The sequence below is a fragment of the Juglans regia genome, chromosome 3, assembly GCF_001411555.2.
Source record: "Juglans regia cultivar Chandler chromosome 3, Walnut 2.0, whole genome shotgun sequence".
Taxonomy (NCBI): domain Eukaryota; kingdom Viridiplantae; phylum Streptophyta; class Magnoliopsida; order Fagales; family Juglandaceae; genus Juglans; species Juglans regia.
This window is the reverse complement of record NC_049903.1, coordinates 9622672-9645467: the sequence shown is the minus strand read 5'-3', so window position 1 is coordinate 9645467 and position 22796 is coordinate 9622672. Positions and strand designations below refer to the sequence as shown.

Below are 22796 nucleotides of genomic sequence, written 5' to 3'. Positions count from 1 at the left end.
GGCCCATTTGAGTAGGCTTTATCAATTTCCATTTCTTTGCTTACAGATACTCTTGAACAAAATTCACATGAAAATCTCCCATTTTCAGTTCATAATTTAGTATGCATGAAATTATGAGGTTTTCAAACGTTTGTGAACCTTTATCCTTTTGCAGGCCTCCATATATTTTCGCTAGATCCAAGTCCAACTGGTTTATAGTTAGATAACTCATCACACAGATTCTTGGAGCCTTGAGTGTGGGTTCGTGAGCTATTATTGAAACGGCCTTCTTGAGCTCAAAACTTTGTGGCCCATTACGTCCAAAAAACGTCCAAGGAACAAGGCCCTTAAGGAAAGCTGGATAATCGTGTCTCAGCGTGAGAATGCATTGCAGAAGTCAAGGGAGAGATGCGCTCTCTGTTTCAAGAGAAAATGGCTCAACACTCGTGCATGGGGGGAGGTGCGTTTTACCATAAACCATCTAGAATTCGCTTAATAATAATATTATGCTCTTTCAAGCGTGGTAGCGAAGGGAAAAGGAAATGTCCCGTTTGGATATAAGAATTATTTCATTTTATTTTATATCATCATTATAATTTTTTTATATTTTTATATAAAATATAATAAATATTTTAATATTTTAAAATAATAATAATATATTATTTAACTTTTAACTTTCATCTATACGATAAAAAAAAAAAAAATTACGCTTTTTAAATACACTTACTACACTGGGTTGAATAAGTTTTATTTGTAAGAGAGTTTTTAATACACAATGTATCTCAGTTGGGTCACTGATATGGATAAATGCAGTTGACCCATTAAAGAGAGAATTAGATCAGCCTTCTGGTTTAAAAGTGTAATAGCGTGAAAGGAACGGTATAATGGTTTGGAATTAGACTGAGTCCATGTGGTCACTGTACAAACCGCATCTTAAAGACCATAGAAAGAAAATCAATGGATGAAAAACAGAGGATATGCAGGACACGGATAATGGTCAGTAGCACATAGCTATACTCATGTCAAGAGCATTACTCTTAAGTATGGTTTGAATACAGGACTTGTTTCTTTCAATCTTATATTATTTCATCATTATAATTTTTTCAGATTTTTATATATAATATTATAAATAATATTATAATTCAAAATAGTAATAATATTCTAATAATAATTTATTCAATTTTCAACTTTCATCTCAACTCATTTTATTTTAATTCACTATCCAAATAGCACCTTAATAAATTTGGACAAGTTTAATTTTAGTGCTCAGAGTGAATATATCGGTCATAATAAATATATTTTTTTTTTTACTTTTATTATGTATAAGTAAGTTTGTATGTCAATTTACATATTAATATTATTGCTTTTATATTTTAAATTCAAATTAGTACTGTTTTCAATAAAATTTACTTTTTGACCAATTATATTGAATGAATGCACGTATTAATACGTAGAATTGTTTACAATTAAATTTTTCCTATTTTTATTCTCGGACATTAAACTCTAAAATTCCTTCGAGACATGGTCACATGAGGATGTGGGTCTCTCTCTCTCTCTCTCTCAACCTCAGGTCAGCTTTGACTCCCTACCGTACTGGGGTCGGCCAGCGAACGCTTAATTCTCCAAGCTCCTTCGCGTGCGGGCCGGTCATTGATGTTCCAAATTATCTTCCACTCGCAATATAGTGCCTTTGCTTGCTAAAAGAGGAAGGAAGAAGCGAATGGAATTAAAGTAGAGTATTCGTTCCAACTCTTCACCCACATTGATTTTGGTACGAAAGCAAGCGTTTGATGTGAATGACCAGCGTTGCCTGGGGCTACAGTATTTATACACCGTTAATGGGATGTAAAAGTTAATCCCCGATCATTGAAATCCTCTAAACATTAGGACCCGATCTTTATAAACTTGTTGTTATGCGGCATAAGTTGGCAAGGTATAAACATATAGACATTTATGTAACAGAGATTCCTTCTCTCCCTCTTTCTCATCGAAGGGATTGAATTTGAGGACCTTGTTATGATCATGAGGACCTCCTGCCCATAATAAATAAAAATAACACCAAATTCGATAATGATATATAAATAAATAAAAACAATAACTGAAAATCAAAAGATCACACATATCTATAAACCAACAAAAGCTCTCACTTCATATATAAGATTTATTCTCCATATCCATCGGTAATCACTAATCAAGCAACCAAAGATCGATCGATGTTACATTAACACAGCTAAAAACCAACCACCACCCAACTTCACAAAGTAGTCGATAGTACATAATCTCGGTCCTTCAAGCTTTCACAGGCGTGAAAGAGGTGAGCTTTTTAAAATTCTCCCAGGGTTTCTCCCACACAATAGCCTGATAGTTCTTGGTCACGCCCCCGTCCTCTGCCACCACGACAAGACGGTAGTTCGTGCCGGAAACGACCTGGGTCTCGCCCTTGACCACATTCTGGAACTTCAGGCTGGCCTTGGACGTCTTGTTGTACTCGGACACGGCGAACTCCCCGATCTCCTTCACGTGCGGGTCTTTGACGTTCTTAATCGGCTGCCACCCGCCGAGAAGCGGTCCTCTGGGGCCCGCCGCGGCGGAGAAGATGGGGAGGAAGAGAAAAGTAAGAAGGTAAAAGAACTGCGCTTTCATTGTAACCGTGGAATTTTCTGTTAACGGGTTGAAACTTGTAAAGGGCAAGTCGTGAGGGATGAAAGGTTGCTTGGTTGGGTATATATAGCCTATAGGGGTCGCGGGACGAGGATAACCGCTAACTGTAGGGTGGTGAATTTTGGTCAGGCAGGGATAAGGTTTTGGGCTTGGAGTTAGTGGGGAATTATGGTCTGGGAGCAGTAGCGCTTAACCATGAATGCACCGACATGTGTTGCGTGGAGGTGACGTGGAGAGAGCCGTGTGTTTTGGTAGTGGTGGGGTCTTTGGCGGATCTACAGCCGATGGAGAGAGTTGGTGTACACGTGTCAGCGGTTGATGAACTTGAGAGGTTACTAATGGGGGCCGGAGTGGAGTGGATTAGGTTTCGGGTTTGGAAGTCTTCAGACTTCAGAACGTGGAATTGGGGCCGCGTGGAGTCCAGTCGAATTGTCCCCGTAATTCGGATTACAGACGATCCATGAGACCAATGTCATAGATTTCGTAGGAAGTATGTGCTGTAATCCACCCAATCAATTATTGAGTCATCCTACGGGTTTCGAATTTTCACCCAATCAATTATTCAGGATCTCGAATTCGGAATCTAAAAATTGTTCTGAAGGAAGTTATTTATTTATTTATTTTATATATTTTTTTAATCATCATAAATATTTAAAAAAAAATAAAAAATTCATAACATTATTTAAAAATATTTTTTTAATCATTCGGTGGAAAAAAAAAATCCCATTAGGAATATTTTTTGGGTCCCGAATTATTTCTCAACAAAGAATTAAAATAACAATATAATATGTCCATACCAAAATGGAGAAGTTTTTGTAAGCGAGTTTTCACACTAAATTGTACATCGATATTAATATATAAGGTATTCATTTAATAAAACAGTACGAATTGAGATAAAAATTATTTTTTTGAGACAGAAGATCTTATTTTTCTCTCAAAAATATTTTTTTTATTTTTTATTTAACAAAAATTATATTAATATTGATATGCAATTTAGTATGTCAAACCACTTGCACATAGTAAAGCTTAACCAAAATTGACAATAACTTTTAAATCATATATAAATATAAAATATATATATATATATATATATATATGGATGCATAAAACCATTTTTATTATTGTAAAGAGAATGCCACAGATCTTGTCAAGTTATTTCTATTTGTAAACAAACTTTATTTTTATAATCATCTTCAATTCTCTGGCATATACATACCACTTTGTATGTGTAAGGATTGTGTTTGGATAGAAGAATTTAATTTAATTTTTTTTAAATTAAAAGCTTGTTTAGATTTTGTACAAATCCAAATCCATATTTTAAATATAATCCAAATTGGGTTTTAAAAACCAAAACCAAAACCAAAATCTAAATCCTCAACCCAAAATTTGTTAGTTCGTGGGCAGATTGAGCAATGAGATAAAGTTCAAAATCACAAGCATATATAAATTTTGTCGTGACTATAAACCGAAGAAGATTTTAGAAAATGGACATGAAAACTACCGGAGAGAAACTAATCCTTTTAAAAACCTCATGTGTCAAACCTCATGTGTACAAACGTATAGATAGTGTCAAAATCAAATGAATAATTTTCTTTTTAAAAGTTTTAGTATATGTTAATTAGTTAGTATTTTTAATCCATATTTTTTTCACAAGAGGTAAGGAATAGGAAAATTTATTTTTCCAATATAATATAAATTTATTCGTTTGGTCCAAAACTATGAACTTAAAAGACGGACATGAATGGAGGAGCCCATGACCTCTCAAAATCGCCAAACACTGGTGCTAATGTAGCACCGAGTCCGCGTTTTGTCCCTTAGAGGTTACATATTTGATTAAGTAACGCGTTATAAAGTAAGACTCGGCCCAATTTAGCTGAAAACGTAACCGTGTTGTTTTCATTTTGTGTTTTGTACAATAATTACTATGTGCTTATTGATTTGTCCTGTGGATTAGCTCATTTTGGAATCATACAGTTCCTAGAAGGTAAGGTTATAACCATCAAAATAAATTTATAAACTGATGTGATTTCATGTAATACGTTAGATTTATTTTACAATAAAAGTATATTTAAAATCTAACGTATCACATTAAATCACGTCAGTTTGTTAATTTATTTTTACAAAATGACTTTATGATGAAAGCATTTCTCTTATTGGAATTGATAATAGATTAGTTTTGCACATTTATCCCATTAATAGATAACTTTATTATATTTAGTTTAAGTTAATTCATGCATATTATAGGTTGTTTTAAAAATAATATAATGTATTTTCTTTAAGTTTGTGCTTAAAATGAGTCTTAATGCATAAATATGTTTTTTATAGGGTTTGAGAGTAATTCGGATCAAGAAAAAAAAAAGAATCACAAAAGGAAACCACAAGAAGTCAAAGTTTGAAACACGCTAGGAGACAGCTCGGACATACCTTAGTATTTTGATTATAACTTTTCATTCACACATCCGATTAATGTGATTCTTGATACGTTGGAAATCTATCTTAAAGGGTTACAAATTTCTGTCTGATAAGAATGTTTGAATTCTCACTCCTGAAGCATGTACGCGGCTGCTAATCTGATTCTTAAAAGTTAGGCAATTTTTTATGCGAAAATCAAAAAAATGTTAGGGTTTCTTTTATATCTAGGAGAAGCATATCATGAGGAGGGAATTGAGTGGGAGGAGGCCAGGAACAATTTTAGTTTATTGTTTTATTTTTATTTTTTGTTGATGGATTGTTAAACACTTTGCTAAGGTATAGGTTATAACTCAACCATCTTTTAGTATGATCTTAACAATCTGTTTTATGATTTTTATGTTTAAATTTTAGTATTTTTTGATTGATTTACCATTGGAGAAAAGATATTTATTCTGTATAATTCTTTGATTTATCGTAAACTTTGGGCACGTCAAATGCTTAGAATTTCCTGCACATAAATTCTCCAGATCTGTTTTGCCTAAAATCAATCTGATTCATGAAACTATATTTGAAAAGTAATATGTGTTTTAATGGTCAAATCGTCCAACTAAGATCTTCATTCATATGAATTTTAGTTGAGTTATAAAATAAATTGTTGAAACTATCATTACATGCATTGTGTGTGAATCTCGAAACTTTAGTGTTTTAAGATATTTATATTTTTCTCCATGGTTTTGTTTTCTTTTTCAGCAACTCAATCAACCATTGATAATCTTTTCTATTAAGTTTTCATATTATATTTGATTTTCTTGTTTTGGATTGCAAGTTTATACCCTTTCCTATGGATTCAATCTCGGATTCATCAAATTATTACTGCACAACAATCCTACACTTAAGAGCATTATTAAAGTCACATTTTGCCTTTGCCGGGAAAGGCAACGTGGTTAAAGCAACCTACTTTTTGTAGGGAGGTTTGTTGAGTTGTGAGTTTCTTTACAATTTTGGTAATATCTTTTCAAAATAAAATACAACTTGAATCTCTATCCAAAATTATGTTTCAACTCAATTATCACTATCATAAACTGTCATAACTTCACGTTATATATTGGATCTACTTTACAATAAAAATATGTTTAAAATCTTATATATCATATCAAATCACGTCAGTTTGTAATTTATTTTTAGAAAATGACTTTATAACTGAAGCATTTCTCTTGTTGGATTGATAAACGCCAGGTGATAACCCTACCAATCTTGCATATTTAAATGTGTTTACATGAGATAAGTGTACAAAACACCCCTAAGAAATGCAATAATAACATGCCAACCTTTAGTTTTCCTTTTATTTTTTATTTATTTTTTAATTGAATCATATTCTTTCCTTGTGCCTATACAAGTAGCCTTCATTTGCCAAGGGGATGGTAAAAACTGGTTCCAAGGGCATGCCCCCGAGAATTTGCAGGAAATTGCAACCACATTTGGGAATTTTCCATGTTACAAAACGTCTTTATTTATCCCAAAAACATAAGCTCCTGCAATAGAAATAAAAAGTCGTGAATCAGCCACAAACCCAGATCAATTTAATAGTTTTAACCAGCTAAAATAGATCAAGGAATTAGCGGATGAAAGGAAAAGGATTAATTACCAAGCGTAGGCATCAGAATGGACAGTGCAGCAATTGCTGCAATCTTAAGTGGCAATCCAATCTTGATCATATCCTTTACTTCAATGTATCCAGTCGCAAAGCCAACAACATTTGATGGTGTTGCCGTGGGAAGTAGGAAAGCAAGCTGCGCTCCAATGGCTCCAGGAATCATGAGAAGGAGCGGGTGCACGTGCATGGTTTCGGATATTTGGGCAAGAAGAGGGACTACCAGTGTGGTAGTGGCGTTGTTGGATGTGATGAACTCTGTCAAGATACTGCTAACAAGACAGACAGCTGGGGCAATGGCTAAGTATGGAGCTTTCTCTAAGAAATCTAGGGTTTTTGATAGCATTTCAGCGAGGCCACTAGACTGGACTCCATCTGCTATGGCAAACCCAGCTCCTAGAAGCAGAATAAGGTCCCAGGGTAGCTTCTTGCATTTGTTCCAGTCCATCAGCCTCTCTCCCTTTTGCTTCTTGTTTGGAATTATGAACAGCAAAGTTGCCATCATCACCTGCATAATTAAGAGTCAATTTCTGAGGAATAAAGTTTGTTTTAAGGGAAGGAAAGCCAATCGATAAGCAGTTGATGTTTTGGAAATTGTAGTTATTGAGTTGGGGTTCTCACACTAACTGTTCCATCACCAGCGCGGCCATTGAAAAGAGCTCCCCAACCAGGAATGTCCTCTGTTATGCTTCTTGTCATCCACAAAACTATCAGCATCTGCACCAACCTATTATATTAATCTAAAAGCCATTCCTCATATTATTATTCTACTCAATACATTACAATGCTTGGCGACGCACCCCAAACACAGTCAGCACCATCTTCTCGGCAAAAGCCATTGGACCTGCTCCAAACAGAGTAAAGATCAAAACTTGATCAGGTTTATATAATGTTAAGAGTATCGGTAGTTTTAGAGGGTTGTTTTCACTTTTCACTTTTCAGTCTTACCCAACAGTTCAAGCTCCCTCTTCAAATGGGCTTTGTCCAAATATGCAGAGAGAGCCTGCTCTGAATCCCTTGTGCAATAGAACAAACAAAGTATACCCCACAATGCAAAAAAGATCAACAAAGCCGAAGGGAATCCAAAAAAGAACCATTTGCTGAAGCTGATAGGCTGTTCGTGAGGGAATAAGCTCTTCCACAAGCCCGCCAATATGAGGTTGACACCAGTCCCAGTAAGGGTGCTCATCCCACCCAGGGCAGTAGAGTACAACACCCCAAGAATCACTGCCCTGCAGAACTTATTCTCAGCGTTGGATTGAGTAGGGCCCGTGGGCAGGCGCTGTATGATTCCAGTGGCCACCGGCATCATCATCACTGTCGCCGCCACGTTGTGCATCCACATGCTTACGAAGGCTGAGGTGGCGCATATCCCCAGAAGTAGGAGTGGAGGGTTCAATGGATCTCCACAAAATATAAGCGTTATCTGTTTGTCCCCACGTGTAGAGATATGAGCGGTGAGCCAAACTAATTCACTAGAAGTCTTTGTACGATAAAGTGGATGCTTCGTGAATTAAGAAAAGAGCAATCATACACAACTTCTCTAATCTTCATATATTATATATTTTTATATTTTTTAATTTTTTAATATTTTTTTAAAATTTATTTTTTTAAACTAATTTCATTATTTTATTTATTATTCATATATTTAATATTTAATAAAATAATAATAATAAAAATTAAAAAAATATAATATGTAAAAATTATGTAAATAATAAGAATTTATGTAGATTTTTTCTCAACAAAATGAAAAATTATGGAAGTTCCAGAGCAGAGCAGGCAAGAGGTGATCAAATACTGGAGAAAGATATTTGTTTCTTTTCTTTCCTTCGTCGTCTTCTTAGCTTTCTTGTTTTTTAGAAGCCAAAATCCTCGTATGACTAATAATATGTAGCTCTAAGATCAAACTGAATTGAGGAATGATTACATAATTAATGTGTTAAAGTGGTATTTGGCTTTGTTTTCCTCTTTCTTTTGATTTTTTGAGTCATTTTATGAAAAGCCAACGATTATGGAAGTTTGTAACGTTTCTTACTATGGTGTTGACGAATGATAAGAACGCTCTAAATCTGTTAACTATAGAACAGAAATTTACCCAAGAAAAGGAACGGATAGCTATTTTCAGAAGAAATCCAGTAAAGACCATTAAAAAATACAAGTGGGTTAGAGAAAGCTGATAGGTAAAGAAGGGGAAGGAAAAAAAAGGAGGAATGAATGGTTGCTAGGAACTCACATTCAAGGCCAATCTTCTGTGAATGTTGTAATGCTCGACAGCAAGAGCAAGTATGAAGCTGCCTAAAACAAGGGCAATCACGTCGTCCACGTAAGAGTGCGCAACCTCATCGGCAGAGGAAATCCCAAAAAGTGGGAGGAGAAAGAGCGGGGACATGGAGGTCACGGGCATGGGCACGGCCTTAGTGAGCCACCAAGCAAAGACCCAGGCAAGAATCGCCAACATGTTGCGGCCGGCCACGGGGCCATCCAGCTTCACACAGAGGCAAATGATGGCGGCCAGAAGGGGTCCGAGGATGATGGAGAAGTTTTTGGGCGTAAATATGGATATTAGACTGGAACGGAAGCTTAGCCCCCTTTGGATCTCGTCATTAATGGGGAGAAGTGGGTTCTTGGGGTCATCGGAGATGGAATTAGCCATGTGATCACTATTCTTTTCCTTGAGAGAAGAAGAGAGAGATCATATGGTAATATACATGGACTTGGATGATCGGTTCTTTTGAAAGTTGGAGAGAAGCAGAAGACAAGTTCAATTATCCTTTTATTATTGGTGTAGTTTTGGATTAAGCAAATGAATGTGAATTATTGCTAAGAGGTAAGGCCAACTTACGTATCCTAAGAGGTAAGGCCAACTTACGTATCCATTATCCAACACAAAAATGTCGTGGATTCCAACATACGTAGGTGGGTCCATCTAGACCGTCCACACATGTTAGTTTTACTGTTTCCAACCACCGTGTCATGATTGAGATGATTGTACTTACAATTTCACCTTCCAATAATTTTATTTTATTTGGTTTAAAACCTTTAAATAAAATTATTTTATATAATTCAACCTATATGTGTTTTATGAAGAGATTTTGTTCGAATCTCAAAGCATTGGTAATCATTTAGCTAAATTTATGAGTTAAAATTTTTGCATTTGGCTAGTCAAAATGATATTTGTAGAACTTTGAGTTACATTAATTTAAGGCCTCTAATCATATTTAAAGAGTTACTATAGAATGACTAAATTAATATTTTATAATTTTTCTATCCAACTACCTCTCTCTTTCAATATTAAATTTTAATGTCGATACAAAATATTAAATATTAAATACAAGTGTATTTATAAAATATTAAAAAAATTAAAATATTATATTACTATTTTAACTTTAGAATGATTAGTCTAATGTGAATTAACCTCTATAAAAATTTTGATTATAACCAAAATCTCAGATTCTAGTTAAAATTTAAACTTGGTAATAGTTAGACCATTATCAATACTCTCATTGGCATTATCTCACAGTTTATCATAATTGAATAATTATATTGTACCGTAAGTAAGAATATATATATATATATATATATATATATATATTAGCAAAGCTAGTAGATTGGAATGAAAAAACACACGCGTTCCTTGGGGAAAGAAAGAAAAAGAAAACCTATGTCAATCATTACGTGCAGTGTTAATTAGTAGCCATGTCAAACATATCCACCCAGACTCCAGTTCAAAAGCATCACTAATTTACCGATTAATGTCATTCTCATATGGTTTTGTATGGAAATTATTATATTGTTGTATGACCATGGTTTTCCATCTGCATGTGGGTAATTGTAAGAGAGACGTGCGGACTAACTAATAACAGGACCGCCAATCAGAGGTCCATCAATAATTCACATGCGTCCAAACGCCAGGGAACTTCTCCTAATTTTGTCGACTCGATAAACATGTGTTGGTTGTTTATGGATAAAATGTAATCCTACAAGAGATAACTCAACTCGTTGTTGATTTTACTTAATTCAATCTATAGATAATAATAATAAACTAGCTAGATATAATTTTAAAATAAAATATTCTTCTTATCAGATATTATTCACTATCCTACACTTCATATTATATAGAAAGAAAAATGATATTTACAGTCGTGAGTCTACAAGCGTCGTACAGTCGTTTTGAAAAAAATAAATAAATATGAGACTCATATGAAAAGAAATTAATTTTTTAATAGTGGATCCCACTCTTTTTTAAAACAACCGTACGGCATTTATGTACTCTACGACTATACGTAATATTAATAATAAAATTCTCATTTAAAATATATGAAATTTGTTCTATATTTTTCTTCCGATAAGAGTGCACGAGGATTTTAAAATTTTCAGTGTTATATATAAAAGGATGACTGGTTCAAAAACTTCTCCGGTTTTATCCTATTTTCCATTTAAATGAATGCAATATGGGTCGGAGGTGGACCTAAAGTGGGACTAGCTCGTTGAAAGTTGAAACTCACGCTGAGCACCCATTACGATTGGGCCAGTTTCCAGACCCGAGAACGAAGTATTTTGGGGACCAAGCCCCCCAACTCAAATTTTATTTTTTTAAAAATTTTTATATAAAATATAATAAACAATTCAAATTTTTTAAATTTTAAAATAATATTAATATTAAAAAATAATATTCTAATAAAATATCTAAGCGGCACCTTACTTTACTTGCATGCAAGTTTCGCTGTATATGATATCTTATACATAAATGTTTGGGTCTCGAGACTGGATCGATAGTATCTATTGATACTTTTTTTTTTAACTTAGTGATTAATTAAATATTTTTTAATAACGTTATAATTCTTTTTAAAATATTTAAAAATATATGAAAAATAGAACATTTGACCTTCTCGAAAGAATTTGTTGAACTACAACCAGTGGCGGTACCATGAACTATGAAGGGGCTGGGGGCCATGGTCCCCTTAAAAGTTTGTAAAACAAATACATATTAGTTTTTTATAATTTAATAGGATGATATTAATCTCATCTTATGTTAACTCCCTTTCTATACAACTATCTTGGGCCTCATCTATAGAATTATTTCTATCTTAAAGATTAAAAATTTAAAAAATTTAATCCGTTTTAAAAATAAAATAAATAAAATATATCTCATATAAAATAAAATATATCTCATATAAAATAAAATTATTTAATAATATGATGACACGTTTTTATTATCAATAAAAATAAAAATGGAAAGTCGGATGGTTTTTATGTATAGGCACGAGACCGCTTTTCTTCTCCACTACCGTCTATAATTCTGCAGTTTCTACTGCAAGAAGAAAAATCTTTTGTCCTTACAATCTACCAAGAGGCCGAAAAGACATTTTAAAGCAGCTCTTCTACAAGATAATAACAGACTAAGGCTTCATTTGGATGCCAAACTTATTTCAACTCATCTCAATTCATCGTTACAATTTTTTCAAATTCCAATACAAAATATAATAAACAATTCAACTTTTTCAAATCTCAAAATAATAATAATATTAAAAAATAATATTCTAACAATATTTTATCATCTCAACTCAACTCCACTCAACTCACTTCAACATCCAAACACAACCTAACGGTGCGTTTAGGTAGTGAGAAGTATTAAAAAATATTGAAAATATTTATGAATAGTAATAAAAAAAATAATAAAAAAGTAATAATAAAATATTGAATAGTAATAAAAAGTAAGTAAAAAGTAATAAATAGTAAAAAAATAAGTAAAAAGTAATAATAAAGTAAAGAATAGTAAGTGAGAGTACTCAAGTACTCTCACTTGCCAAACATAACAATAAGGTTGTAAGAATAGACTCAATAAACTTTAGTTAAAATTTGGTTAGAGTTTTATAAATTTATCTAGTCACTTTTTAACAATATCAAATAATAAATTCTTTAAATCTATCTCTATTTTATTAAAATATTGATTTTGACATTTTTATTTATTTTAATTATAATTATAATTTGAATATTTATTCGTTATTAAAAAAATACACGTTAATTTTCTAACGTTGATATTAGATTTGAAGACAAAAAATGGGCATCAACTAATGATAATATTGCAAAACTAGAATTTGAAGCACTCCAGAAAGATGATGCCACGTCATTGAAATGATGATTGATGGAGACTGACTGCATTCTGTGGTTGAATTTGGAGTTTGGAGTTTGGGCAGTTCATGCTTTTGAGACTAAGAGAAATTTTATGGAGTTGTGAGCTTGCGTGAAACGAAAAGCACATAGGATATAGAAATTTTTATGCCAAAATAATATTTTGCCAACAACTTAGACTCAACAAATTTGATCAGTAAAAATGATCAAAATTAAAAGTATTGTAGTTTTATTGAGTCCACTATAATGAGTTTTTATGTAATCTAGTTAAACTTTTGCCAAAATATAACTTTGTTGAGTCCGCTACTTGTGCTCTAATAGCTTCCATACATAAGCTATGCTTGCCATACACGATTTGACATTTCTCTATTTTTTTCATTCTTTTTTTTTTCTTCTTTGATATATATATATATATATATATAATTGTATTGATGTAGTGTTATTTAAGTTTTTATTTTTCAATTTTTCCCTTATTTCATGTATTGATGCAGTTGCATTTTTGTTTAGAATTTTTCTTTTTATTTCTGAAATAGATTGATTACTACTTGGTTTGACTTATAAATAATTATGTATATTGAATGGTTATTTATTTTGTGCTTAAAGATTAACTTTAAATTCATGTTTCATGAGTAATTGAACTCATATATATCTAACTTTATTTTATATATTTCAATTTGATTTTAAATTTAAGTTCAGGAATTATGTATAAATTAAAAACTATCATCTCATTATTCAAAAGAAAGGAAGTTGATATTCCAGAAAATTCTTATAAAATTCCAAGGGTTGAACATGAGGAAATCCTGGTCTTAACTCTCCAATTGTGGAGCATGAAGAGATTCATTTTATATTTTCAACACTTGATTATAAAGAAGTTGATATATCTTCTCTATAACGAAATCCAGGATTACGTCCTCCTATGTGAGACTATTCAGTCAATCAATGTGATAAAATAAGAAGATCTTACTTCAAAATGGGTCCATATCAAATACGTATCTCAAAACATCTATTTTCTGGTTCTAAAAAGCATCATCGTCGCTTCAAGCTTATTGGTTTGTACAATTTGCATCTTCGCTAGAGTATTCTCCATCAAAAGATGCTGCATATTGTTTACTTTATTTATCTTTTTACAATGAAAGCATCTCAACATTCTGGATGAAATGTATTTACTGTCACGAGATTTAGAAATTAGAAGAAGATTAATGATGAAAAATATTGTGCCTTTTTTAATCATATTGGGGATGATTATTGCTCTTATCATAATAATGTTATGAAATATTGTGAGGATTTATTAAAACAATCACAATATATTAATAAAATAATGAATGTATAAAACTCTAAACAAATTCTTAACAATCGACTCCGAGTAAAAAATCTATTGATGTTGTTCAATGACTTGCATTTTAAGGATGTGCCTTTAGAGTTCATGACGAGACCCCTGAGTCATAAAATCGAGGTAATTTCCTTGATATGCTTAAACTCTTGATTTCATACAATGACAATGTTGGAAAATTTGTTTTGGAAAATGCTCATAAATCTTCAAAGTATACTTCACCCAAAATTCAAAAAAAGATTTTAGAAGTTTTCGCAAAAATAGTACGAAATAAAATTCGTGAAGATGTTGACAATTCTAAATTTTTTGCATTATTGTTGATGAGGTACAAGATTAGTCTAAGAGGGAGCAAATGACCATGATTTTGAGATTTATTGATGATGATGGTTTTATACAATAACGATTTTTTTATCTGGTACGTGTTAAATATACATTGACATTGACTCTAAAGAATGAAATATCTGTAATTTTTTCTCATCATTCTTGATATTCAAATAATATTCGTGTGCAAATATATGATGGTGCTAGTAATATGCATGGTGAATGGAGAGGATTGTAAGCATTATTTTTTAAAGATTACTCATATGCATACTATGTTCATTGTTTTGCTCATCGATTACAGTAAGCATTAGTTACTGCATATAGAGAGGTAGTTTCTGTTCAAGAGTTTTTCTCAAATTTGAATTTCATTATCAATGTAGTGGGCGCTTCATGTAAACGTCATGATGAACTACAAGCTGCTCAGGCAACACAAATTGCACATACGATTGCTATTGATGAACTTGAAAGTGAAAAATGAGCTAACCAAAGTGACATTGTCAAACGAGCGGGTGATTTTATTCTATTTGCAGTCTATTACGAATGTTTGGAACTACTTGCTCGTTGCTTGAAAATATACTAAAAGAATGATCCACTTACTCTTAACGCAGAGATGCGAATGCTGCTTATAAAATAAGTACATCATTCCAATTTATATTTATTTTACATTTAATGAACGAAAATCATGGGTATTACAAATGTTCTTTGTCAAGTTTGGGAGTACAAATCTTAAGACATCTTGAATGCCATGAATATTATTTCTACTGCAAAATGGCTCATCCAAAAGTTGAGAAATGATTGTTGGAAAAATTTGCTTGAGAATGTTGTCTCTCTCTCCAAAAAAATTGATATTGACATTCCATAATTGAACTCTCATTATATACAAGATCACGTTATCATAGAGCATTACTATCATTTTGAAATATTGCATGCTACTATAAACTTTCAAATGCAAGAGCTTGATAGTGGGTTTGGTGAAGGAGTGACAAAACGTTTAACCCTTAGCTCAGATTTAGATCCAAATGATGCTTATAAATTATTTAATATTGATGATATCTGTTGTCTTGTAGAAAAGTATTACCTCTTGATTTTTCTGAAAATAATAAAATTAATTTATGGTTTCGATTAAAGCATTTTGAAGTTGACGTGCTTACTAATCTGAAATTTTAAAATTTTTCATCTATTGCAAATTTATGTCAAAGATTGGTAGATACAGAAAAATCAAAGACATACTATCTTATTAATAGATTGATTCGTTTTGTTTTGACTCTTCTAGTATCTACCTACAACAACCAGTGAATGAGAATTTTCAGTTATGAAGATTGTTATAAAAACTTTACAACAAAATTGAAGATGAGTTTTTAGCAAATAATTTAGTTGCCTATATTAAAAAATAAATAACTAAAAATTTTGATATAGATTCAATACTTAATGATTTTTTTTTTATTTATTTAAAAGAACGCAAGTTACAATTTTAGACACCATGTGTTTCTTTTGTTTGATATATTTGTATGAGTGTCTTTATGTTATTTCAATAATATATTGTTTTTGACATGTGATATTAGACTGTATTAAACATTTTTTTTTTAATTTTAGATTTTACTATCAGATTGCCCTATACCAAAAACAAATTGTATAAAAATAGAATAAAAATTATCTTATTATATTTTTAGCTTTGCTTAGCTCCCTAAAACAAATTCCTGATTCTACCACTGGCTATACCCTTAGTGGGTGTCACAATACTTGTCATGGCTACACCATTGGTGGGTGTAGCACACGACTCTATGTTATATAATTTATATTAGTCCCACTTCTTACCGACATTATATTATGTCATCTACCATTAAATTTTTTATTTTGAAAATAATATTTAATTCAATAATTAATGGATAATACTTATATTAGCACATCTTAATATATATTACCTATCTTTGAATGTAACGCCTTTGTGTAAAGTATTTTGAATATGTACCCCCAGTCCCCCACAAAGGAGAAAAGGCTCTCCACTCCAATCTCCTAGATCTACTTTTTATTAAAAGCCATCTTATTTATTTAGTCTTCTCATCTCAATCTCAATCCGTCATAGTTTAGTAGACAATATTATAGATTCTTACATGTTAGTTAGGATTTATTCACTTTCATAAAAATTTTCAATTCATCTTATCTAATTATTATATATTTTTTTAAAATTTTTATAAAATAAAATAAATAATTCAATTTTTTCTAATTCTAAAACAAAAAATAATATTAAAAAAATATATTATAATAATATCTTACTCAACTTTTAAGTTTCATCTAAACTCATATGCAAAAACAAACAAGACCTTAATGTTTATTTTCAAGTTGATTATAATGATTACAAAATAGAGTAATAATATATACAACTAAATACTTTTATTTGGAATTTCTTACACCACACTTTAAAGTGTAATTTAAAATTTATATTTTGATAAAAAACTTAAATTGAAATATTCTTTTTTTAATTTTAGAAAAGTGAATTTATTTTATTAACTAATTAAATGAATATCATTGTAAAATAATCGCGCAAGTATACTAATGGTTCGCTTGAATGATGCCGAACTTGGGCCCAAGATTTGGGTCACGACTGTTTTGGGCTCTCACGCGTTGACGTCCTTTTCTAGTCCAACTAACTCCCATGGGGTCCCGTTTAGCGTGTTTCGTTCACGAGAAAGAAAAGCAAGCGTATAATGACTAACCACCCCTATCTCGTTTAATCCTTGTTTATTAAACATTAGGTCCAACAACTTCCACGAAGAGCCACTGAGCAATCTGTACTGGTGCTTATTCCAAATTCCCAATCCACTGGATCGGCAGCCGTAACCTAACCCTAACCCTAGATGCTCTCCGACCAACCTCGACGATCAATTCAACCATGGCGGGGATGCCGCCGGATGTACTCACTGAAATACTCTGCCGACTACCTGTTAAGCCACTCCTTCAGTTCCGGTCCGTCTCCAAGTCATGGCGGTGCCTGATTGATAGTCCGGACTTCATCTACCTTCACTACAAGAACTCCACCGAAACTGGCTCCAATCTCACCCTTATACTCCGAAAGGACTCCGAGCTTTACTCCGTGGACCTCCACCTCATGAACAACGCCGTCGATCTCGCTCACCCTTTGATGTGCTACAGCAATCGGATTCAAGTACTGGGCTCCTGCAACGGATTGCTCTGTATTGCTAATGTGGCGGAAGATATCGCTCTGTGGAACCCTTTCCTCCGAAAGCACAAAGTCTTGCCCTTTTTGTCTACCGAGAGAAACAAGAACTACGGGTCGGGCTTGCTGGGCGCGCGGGCTTATGGATTCGGGTACGACCCGGTTCACGAGGATCACAAGCTAGTGAGTATTTCGCAGTTTATTGATTTTGACAACGAAGTGTTTATCTCAAAGGTTAAGGTTTATAGTCTGAGAGAGAACGAGTTGAGAGACTCCGAAGACATGCCTTATGCTTTGTGTTATACGGGGAAAAATGGAACACTCACTAGTGGTTGTTTGCATTGGGTGGTGAAACGGAAGTTCAAATTCGACGAGGCTTATATAATTGTGGCGTTTGATCTGACGGTTGAGAGTTTTCGGGAGGTGCCGATGCCTGAATGTACGAAGGAAAGGATTCAAATAGACGTGGGAGTGTTGGGTGGGTGCGTTTGTATGGTGGCGAATTACAATTATGGTCACGTTGATGTTTGGGTGATGAAGGAGTATGCGGTCAAGGAGTCTTGGGCCAAGCTGTTTACGGTCGCACAAGATGAGGTTTTTGGTCGGTCTTTGAGGTATTTGAAGCCATTGGCTTATTCAAAGAGCGGTGAGGAGGTTCTGTTCCAACAGAACCATAAGAGGCTTGTGTGGTACGATTTGAGAGTAAAAAGTGTCAGGAATGCGAATTTTGGTGGCCTGCCAGCTTCGTTTGAGGCTGAGGTTTGCGTCCAAAGTCTTGTTCCGGTTGAGGTGCGTAGAAAAGATAATGACCAGCAACATAATTCTGGAGAGAAGGATAATAACAAGAAAAGGTAAATTGCAAAGTCTCTTTTTTTTTTCCCTAGTTCCTTCAACTATCATCGTTTCGTTATGCTGATCATGCATTTCTCTTTGCATTATTATGGTTATTAAACCAGTAAAGAATCATTAGATGACTTGCTTGGATAATTTTGGTTATGGTCCTCTGAGTAGTAGTGGTATATCTAATTTCTTTCTCAATTTAATGGCTATGCCTAATTTGGTTTTCCTGAGGCATGTACTTTCATGTGATTTGCTGCCTGACGAATTGCTCCATGTTCTTCTCAGGGATGATTTCCTGTCAGAAGGCTTCAAGCTGGTGTTATAAGCAAACAGAAGGATAAAAGGAAGCGTGGAAGACAGGTGATTCAGGACAACGATACACCACCAACTATATTACAACAACTTAACTACTACTATATATTAAAATATTAATATTTTCTACTTTAATTCACAATTTGTCTTGCAACAGTTCAAAGTAAATAAAATAATATTTTTTTATTAGTTAGTTGTAAACAAATTGTAGTATAGTTGTTCTTCTAATTTCCTTATAAAAAATATATTGCAACCGGCTGGGGAATCCCCGCATAACTGGTTGCATAAAATTTTTTATTTTTTTCCACTCTCATTTTGTTCCCTCTCTATCACTCTTATCAGTTTTTTCGTTCACTCATTCTCATTTTTTTCTTCTCCCCACTCTCTCATTTTCTCTTTACCCAACCATCGATATAGAGCCCTCTTCCTTTTCAATTTTCTCTAGTTTCAGGCACACACACTCTCTCTTTTTGTTCACTCGTTCTCCCCTTCAGATTTCTTTTTGTTCTCCCCACTATTTTACTGCCACCACCAGCCAACCTCCCTCAAGCCATGGCAGGCCATCACTCACAAAAGAACCAAACCCGCTACTAACCCCCATCACAGTGAAATTCAAGTAAAAAAACTTGTTCAAACAGTGAAATTGTCCCTGTTACTCGACGAAGGGCTTCGATCAGATTCTGGGCAAACAAAGAACAACGTCAAGCAAACCTAGAGTCAAAATTTTGAACAAAAATGTGTGCAAACTGGTTCTCTTTTGTGGTGCTTCGTGGTTCCGTGAGGAGATTTTGGGTAAAAGCTAAAGTAAAACACGCACCCTCTGTGTCCTCTGGGGGTTCATGGTGGTTGCTGGGGTTGTCTTGCACAAGATCATCCTCTGCCACATCGAGAGCTTGCTTCTGTGCATATTGCTTCTGTTCCAAGCAAAATTCTGAGAATATTGAAACAGGTTGCTAAACGGTAGTGGAATTGATGGTTACTGTGGTTATAGAGAGTCAAAGGAAGATAGAGATGAAGGTGGCGCAGTGTGGTTACGGAGGACTTGACCAGAGACAGAGAGAGAGAGAGGGATGGAGAGGTAGAGAGGCTACGAAGCTCATGGAATTACCGATAAACATTCATCAAGTTTCTAAGTTTTTCATTGACAGAGAAAAAGGAAAGGGGAGAGAAAGAGGGAGGAAGAAAGGGATAAAGTGATAAAGTGAGATCCATTTTGTCAGCCGGTTATACAAAGGTTGTATATGCCGATTGTACGTAGCATTTCTGATTTTAGAATGAGGCTCAGAGGGCATTTGGTTCCTTGGGGAGGTTGCCCCTCTCCGGAGCCAATGATTTGTTGACCGGAGCCTTCCTTTCCTTCCGTTAGAGAGAGAGAGAGAGAGAGAGAGAGAGAGAGAGAGAACTGTATGTTTCTTTGACTTTACTGTCATATAAACCACTTATCTTTGCACCTTTCGTTTTGCAGGGTGGAAAGTGAAGGGAGAGAGCTATACTTTGGCATCTGAGAATGCTTGAAGATGAGGGAACCTGACTACCGGGATATGTATCACACTCCTATAGTAGAATGAGTATACTGCTAGGTTTTTATTGTATTTTACTGATGAGTGCCATGTCCACTCATCTTCCACACTTCTGCTGTAACATGTCGTGAGCCTTGTAGTTACAGTGTTTTTCAAGCTTATGCACGCTTTTGAGTGACTTCATACACGGTTATGCGAGGGAATGCTTTGTATGCTCTTTAGATGTACATTATCTGTTTACTTTTTCAGTGCCTGAAATTTGATGATAGAAGTGACTTTGTAATATATGCTGGGAAAATACTTTAGAAAGTAATTTACCCATAAAAAAAGGTGCTTTAGAAAGTTACTCTTGAATAATTTTTTCTCCGTAATGATGGAAGGCCATTTTCAATATATGTTTGTGTGTCAATGAGACTTGACTCAAATCAAAAGTGAGAACATTGTCAGTCTTAATACTTGTTTGATTTCAAAGTGCTAACCCAGTTATGGAAGTTCTTCATACCAATTTTCGTCTTTGAAGTGAATTACAGCTTCTATTGAAATTTGAAAATTCTTGCTTGTCGGGTTGGAGGTGAAAGCTTGCTTGTTGGTATGGGGGGCAATTTGTGATTCCTCTGTTTTTGATCAGTCAGATGGACTTTCTCGAGTATGGATTAGGGTTGTAGTGATGACAATATTGCTCGACTCCTCGCTCTTTTCTTTTGGTGCAACAATACACTTACCTATTTTACAACTCTACCATCAATCAATACAATTGTAGAGTTCTTCTGCACATCCTTATCCTACACACCACTTGATTTTTTTTTATTTTTTTTGGTTTAATTCTTATTAAATTATTAAATTAAAAAAATTATTTTACTCATATCTATGTGGTGTGTGTGAATGAATGATGATTAGACTTTTTTGCAATTGTATCATTCTTAATTTTGCGGAGCTACTCCTTACTTCGTCGGCCTACAATCCTCATAGAGGGATCAGTGCTTTCTCTTTCTATATATCTGTCCCTATAAATTTGAAATGGGAGATGATAAATTTATAATTATTTTGCGATTATTTTACAACTCCATCGTTTGAAGAAGTCTGCAACTTTATAACCATTTTTCTTTTAACAAAAAGTGTAAAATTGGTGAGGTTTGGATATTGAGATAAAATTTGATAAGTTGAGATAAAAATTGAATAAAATATTATTATTTTAATATTAATTTTTAGAATTTAAAAAAATTGAATTGTTTATTATATTTTGTATGAAAATTTAAGAAAATTGTAATGATTAAATGAGATGAGATGAAATGAACAAGTCTCAATCCAAACGGAACTTAAGTTATCATAAAAGTAGGCCTGTGCAAGAAGCTCGATGGGCCGATCAACCCACGTGACCCGATTGGATTCACCCGACAATAGTCGGGTTCATTGGGTCCAGATCATCTAACAGGTTCGATAATTCTCATGCCAGTTGAAACCGATCATCGATGGATTCAATCTTGTGTCGATTTTCAGCAGATTTTGAGCGAGCTACTCACAAAAACCCATCGATCTTGAGTCGATTTTTGACGGATTCCCTATTGCTAATCAGACCCACCAAGAAATTAACAAAATTTTACATTTTTCTCTAAGATTAAATCAAGCAAGCTACTGTTTTACATATATCCTTTAAGGTCTCAAAGACCGGTACGAGGTTCCACCCAAAGCCTATGCTTTCTCCTGAGGTGAAGGTCATCGATGATTTTAAAGAAATTTAAATAGATCTTTAAATAAATCTAAAAGAAAATGAAATATATTACAGGGAAAATGAAATACATCATAAGCTTCATCACCAGTGAAGAATTCGACAAGTTCCAGAGGTAGAAGCGACGATCTGCGGTGAGCCTTGACCACCCTCGGCTTTTAGGACTACGTGGAGCCTCTCAAGGTGTACCTGCAGAGAGAGGGTGGATTTGGGAGGGAAAATGTTGAGCTGCAGAGGAGAGGAAGAGGAAGAAGAGGAACGAACGATGTGGGAGAGGTTGAGTTGCAGAGGAGCAAGAAATGGGCGTGGGTCTACAAATGAAGGTGACGGGTGAAAGACAATAAAAAGTAAGATGAAAGGGTTCGACCAAATCCGACATTTATGGATCGGGCCAAGTCGAGTTGAAACCGTGTTACCTGGTCGGGTCAAGTCGGGCCGGGCCCAATTTTGATCGGACTGGGTCTTTATGCAGCCCTACATAAAAAAGCATAGCAAATGATATTTTCACGAATGCTTGTCATTTATTAACTTAAATCTTAATTTTCTATCATACCAATATTTATTGTTATTAAAATTATAGCATGAGATTAGATACCCGATCAAACGATTTTATTTAATTTAAACGTTTAATTGAATAGTAAAATAGAATAAATCTCCCCCATTAATATTATTGTGTTGGAAATCAATAACTATTTTTTTGAGAGAGATATACAACTAGAAAAATTAATACAATTTAC

At 33.7% G+C, this 22796-nt stretch overlaps 3 protein-coding genes across 3 annotated transcripts; 1 reads left to right on the top strand and 2 right to left on the bottom strand.

Moving 5' to 3' along the window:
- Positions 1-2101: 2101 nt before the first annotated feature.
- LOC109004561 (cysteine proteinase inhibitor 5) lies at positions 2102-2795 on the bottom strand. The gene has a single exon (XM_018983134.2). It carries the CDS (start codon positions 2620-2622, stop codon positions 2269-2271), a length of 354 nt encoding a protein of 117 aa, XP_018838679.1. The 5' UTR covers positions 2623-2795; the 3' UTR covers positions 2102-2268.
- Positions 2796-6198: 3403 nt separating this feature from the next.
- LOC108979279 (tonoplast dicarboxylate transporter-like) lies at positions 6199-9470 on the bottom strand. Its single transcript, XM_018949936.2, has 6 exons — positions 8937-9470; positions 7652-8129; positions 7504-7547; positions 7325-7420; positions 6698-7211; positions 6199-6584 (listed from the first exon to the last, which is right to left on the bottom strand). The coding sequence occupies exons 1-6, from the start codon at positions 9354-9356 to the stop codon at positions 6547-6549; spliced, it is 1590 nt and encodes a 529-aa protein (XP_018805481.2). The 5' UTR covers positions 9357-9470; the 3' UTR covers positions 6199-6546.
- Positions 9471-17207: 7737 nt separating this feature from the next.
- LOC108979278 (F-box protein CPR1-like) lies at positions 17208-20618 on the top strand. The gene is made up of 3 exons (XM_018949935.2): positions 17208-18512; positions 18787-18861; positions 20279-20618. The coding sequence occupies exons 1-2, from the start codon at positions 17377-17379 to the stop codon at positions 18824-18826; spliced, it is 1176 nt and encodes a 391-aa protein (XP_018805480.1). The 5' UTR covers positions 17208-17376; the 3' UTR covers positions 18827-18861; positions 20279-20618.
- Positions 20619-22796: the final 2178 nt, after the last annotated feature.

Bases quoted from the DNA above. Each gene is read 5' to 3' on its own strand.
- LOC109004561 (XM_018983134.2), bottom strand. From the start codon at position 2,622: ATGAAAGCGCAGTTCTTTTACCTTCTTACTTTTCTCTTCCTCCCCATC.
- LOC108979279 (XM_018949936.2), bottom strand. From the start codon at position 9,356: ATGGCTAATTCCATCTCCGATGACCCCAAGAACCCACTTCTCCCCATT. The intron at 7,421-7,503 runs GTGCGTCGCCAA...AGGTTGGTGCAG, and splicing joins TGGTGCTGACTGTGTTTGGG to ATGCTGATAGTTTTGTGGAT. The intron at 7,212-7,324 runs GTGAGAACCCCA...TTAATTATGCAG, and splicing joins CTGGTGATGGAACAGTTAGT to GTGATGATGGCAACTTTGCT.
- LOC108979278 (XM_018949935.2), top strand. From the start codon at position 17,377: ATGGCGGGGATGCCGCCGGATGTACTCACTGAAATACTCTGCCGACTA. The intron at 18,513-18,786 runs GTAAATTGCAAA...TGTTCTTCTCAG, and splicing joins AAGGATAATAACAAGAAAAG to GGATGATTTCCTGTCAGAAG.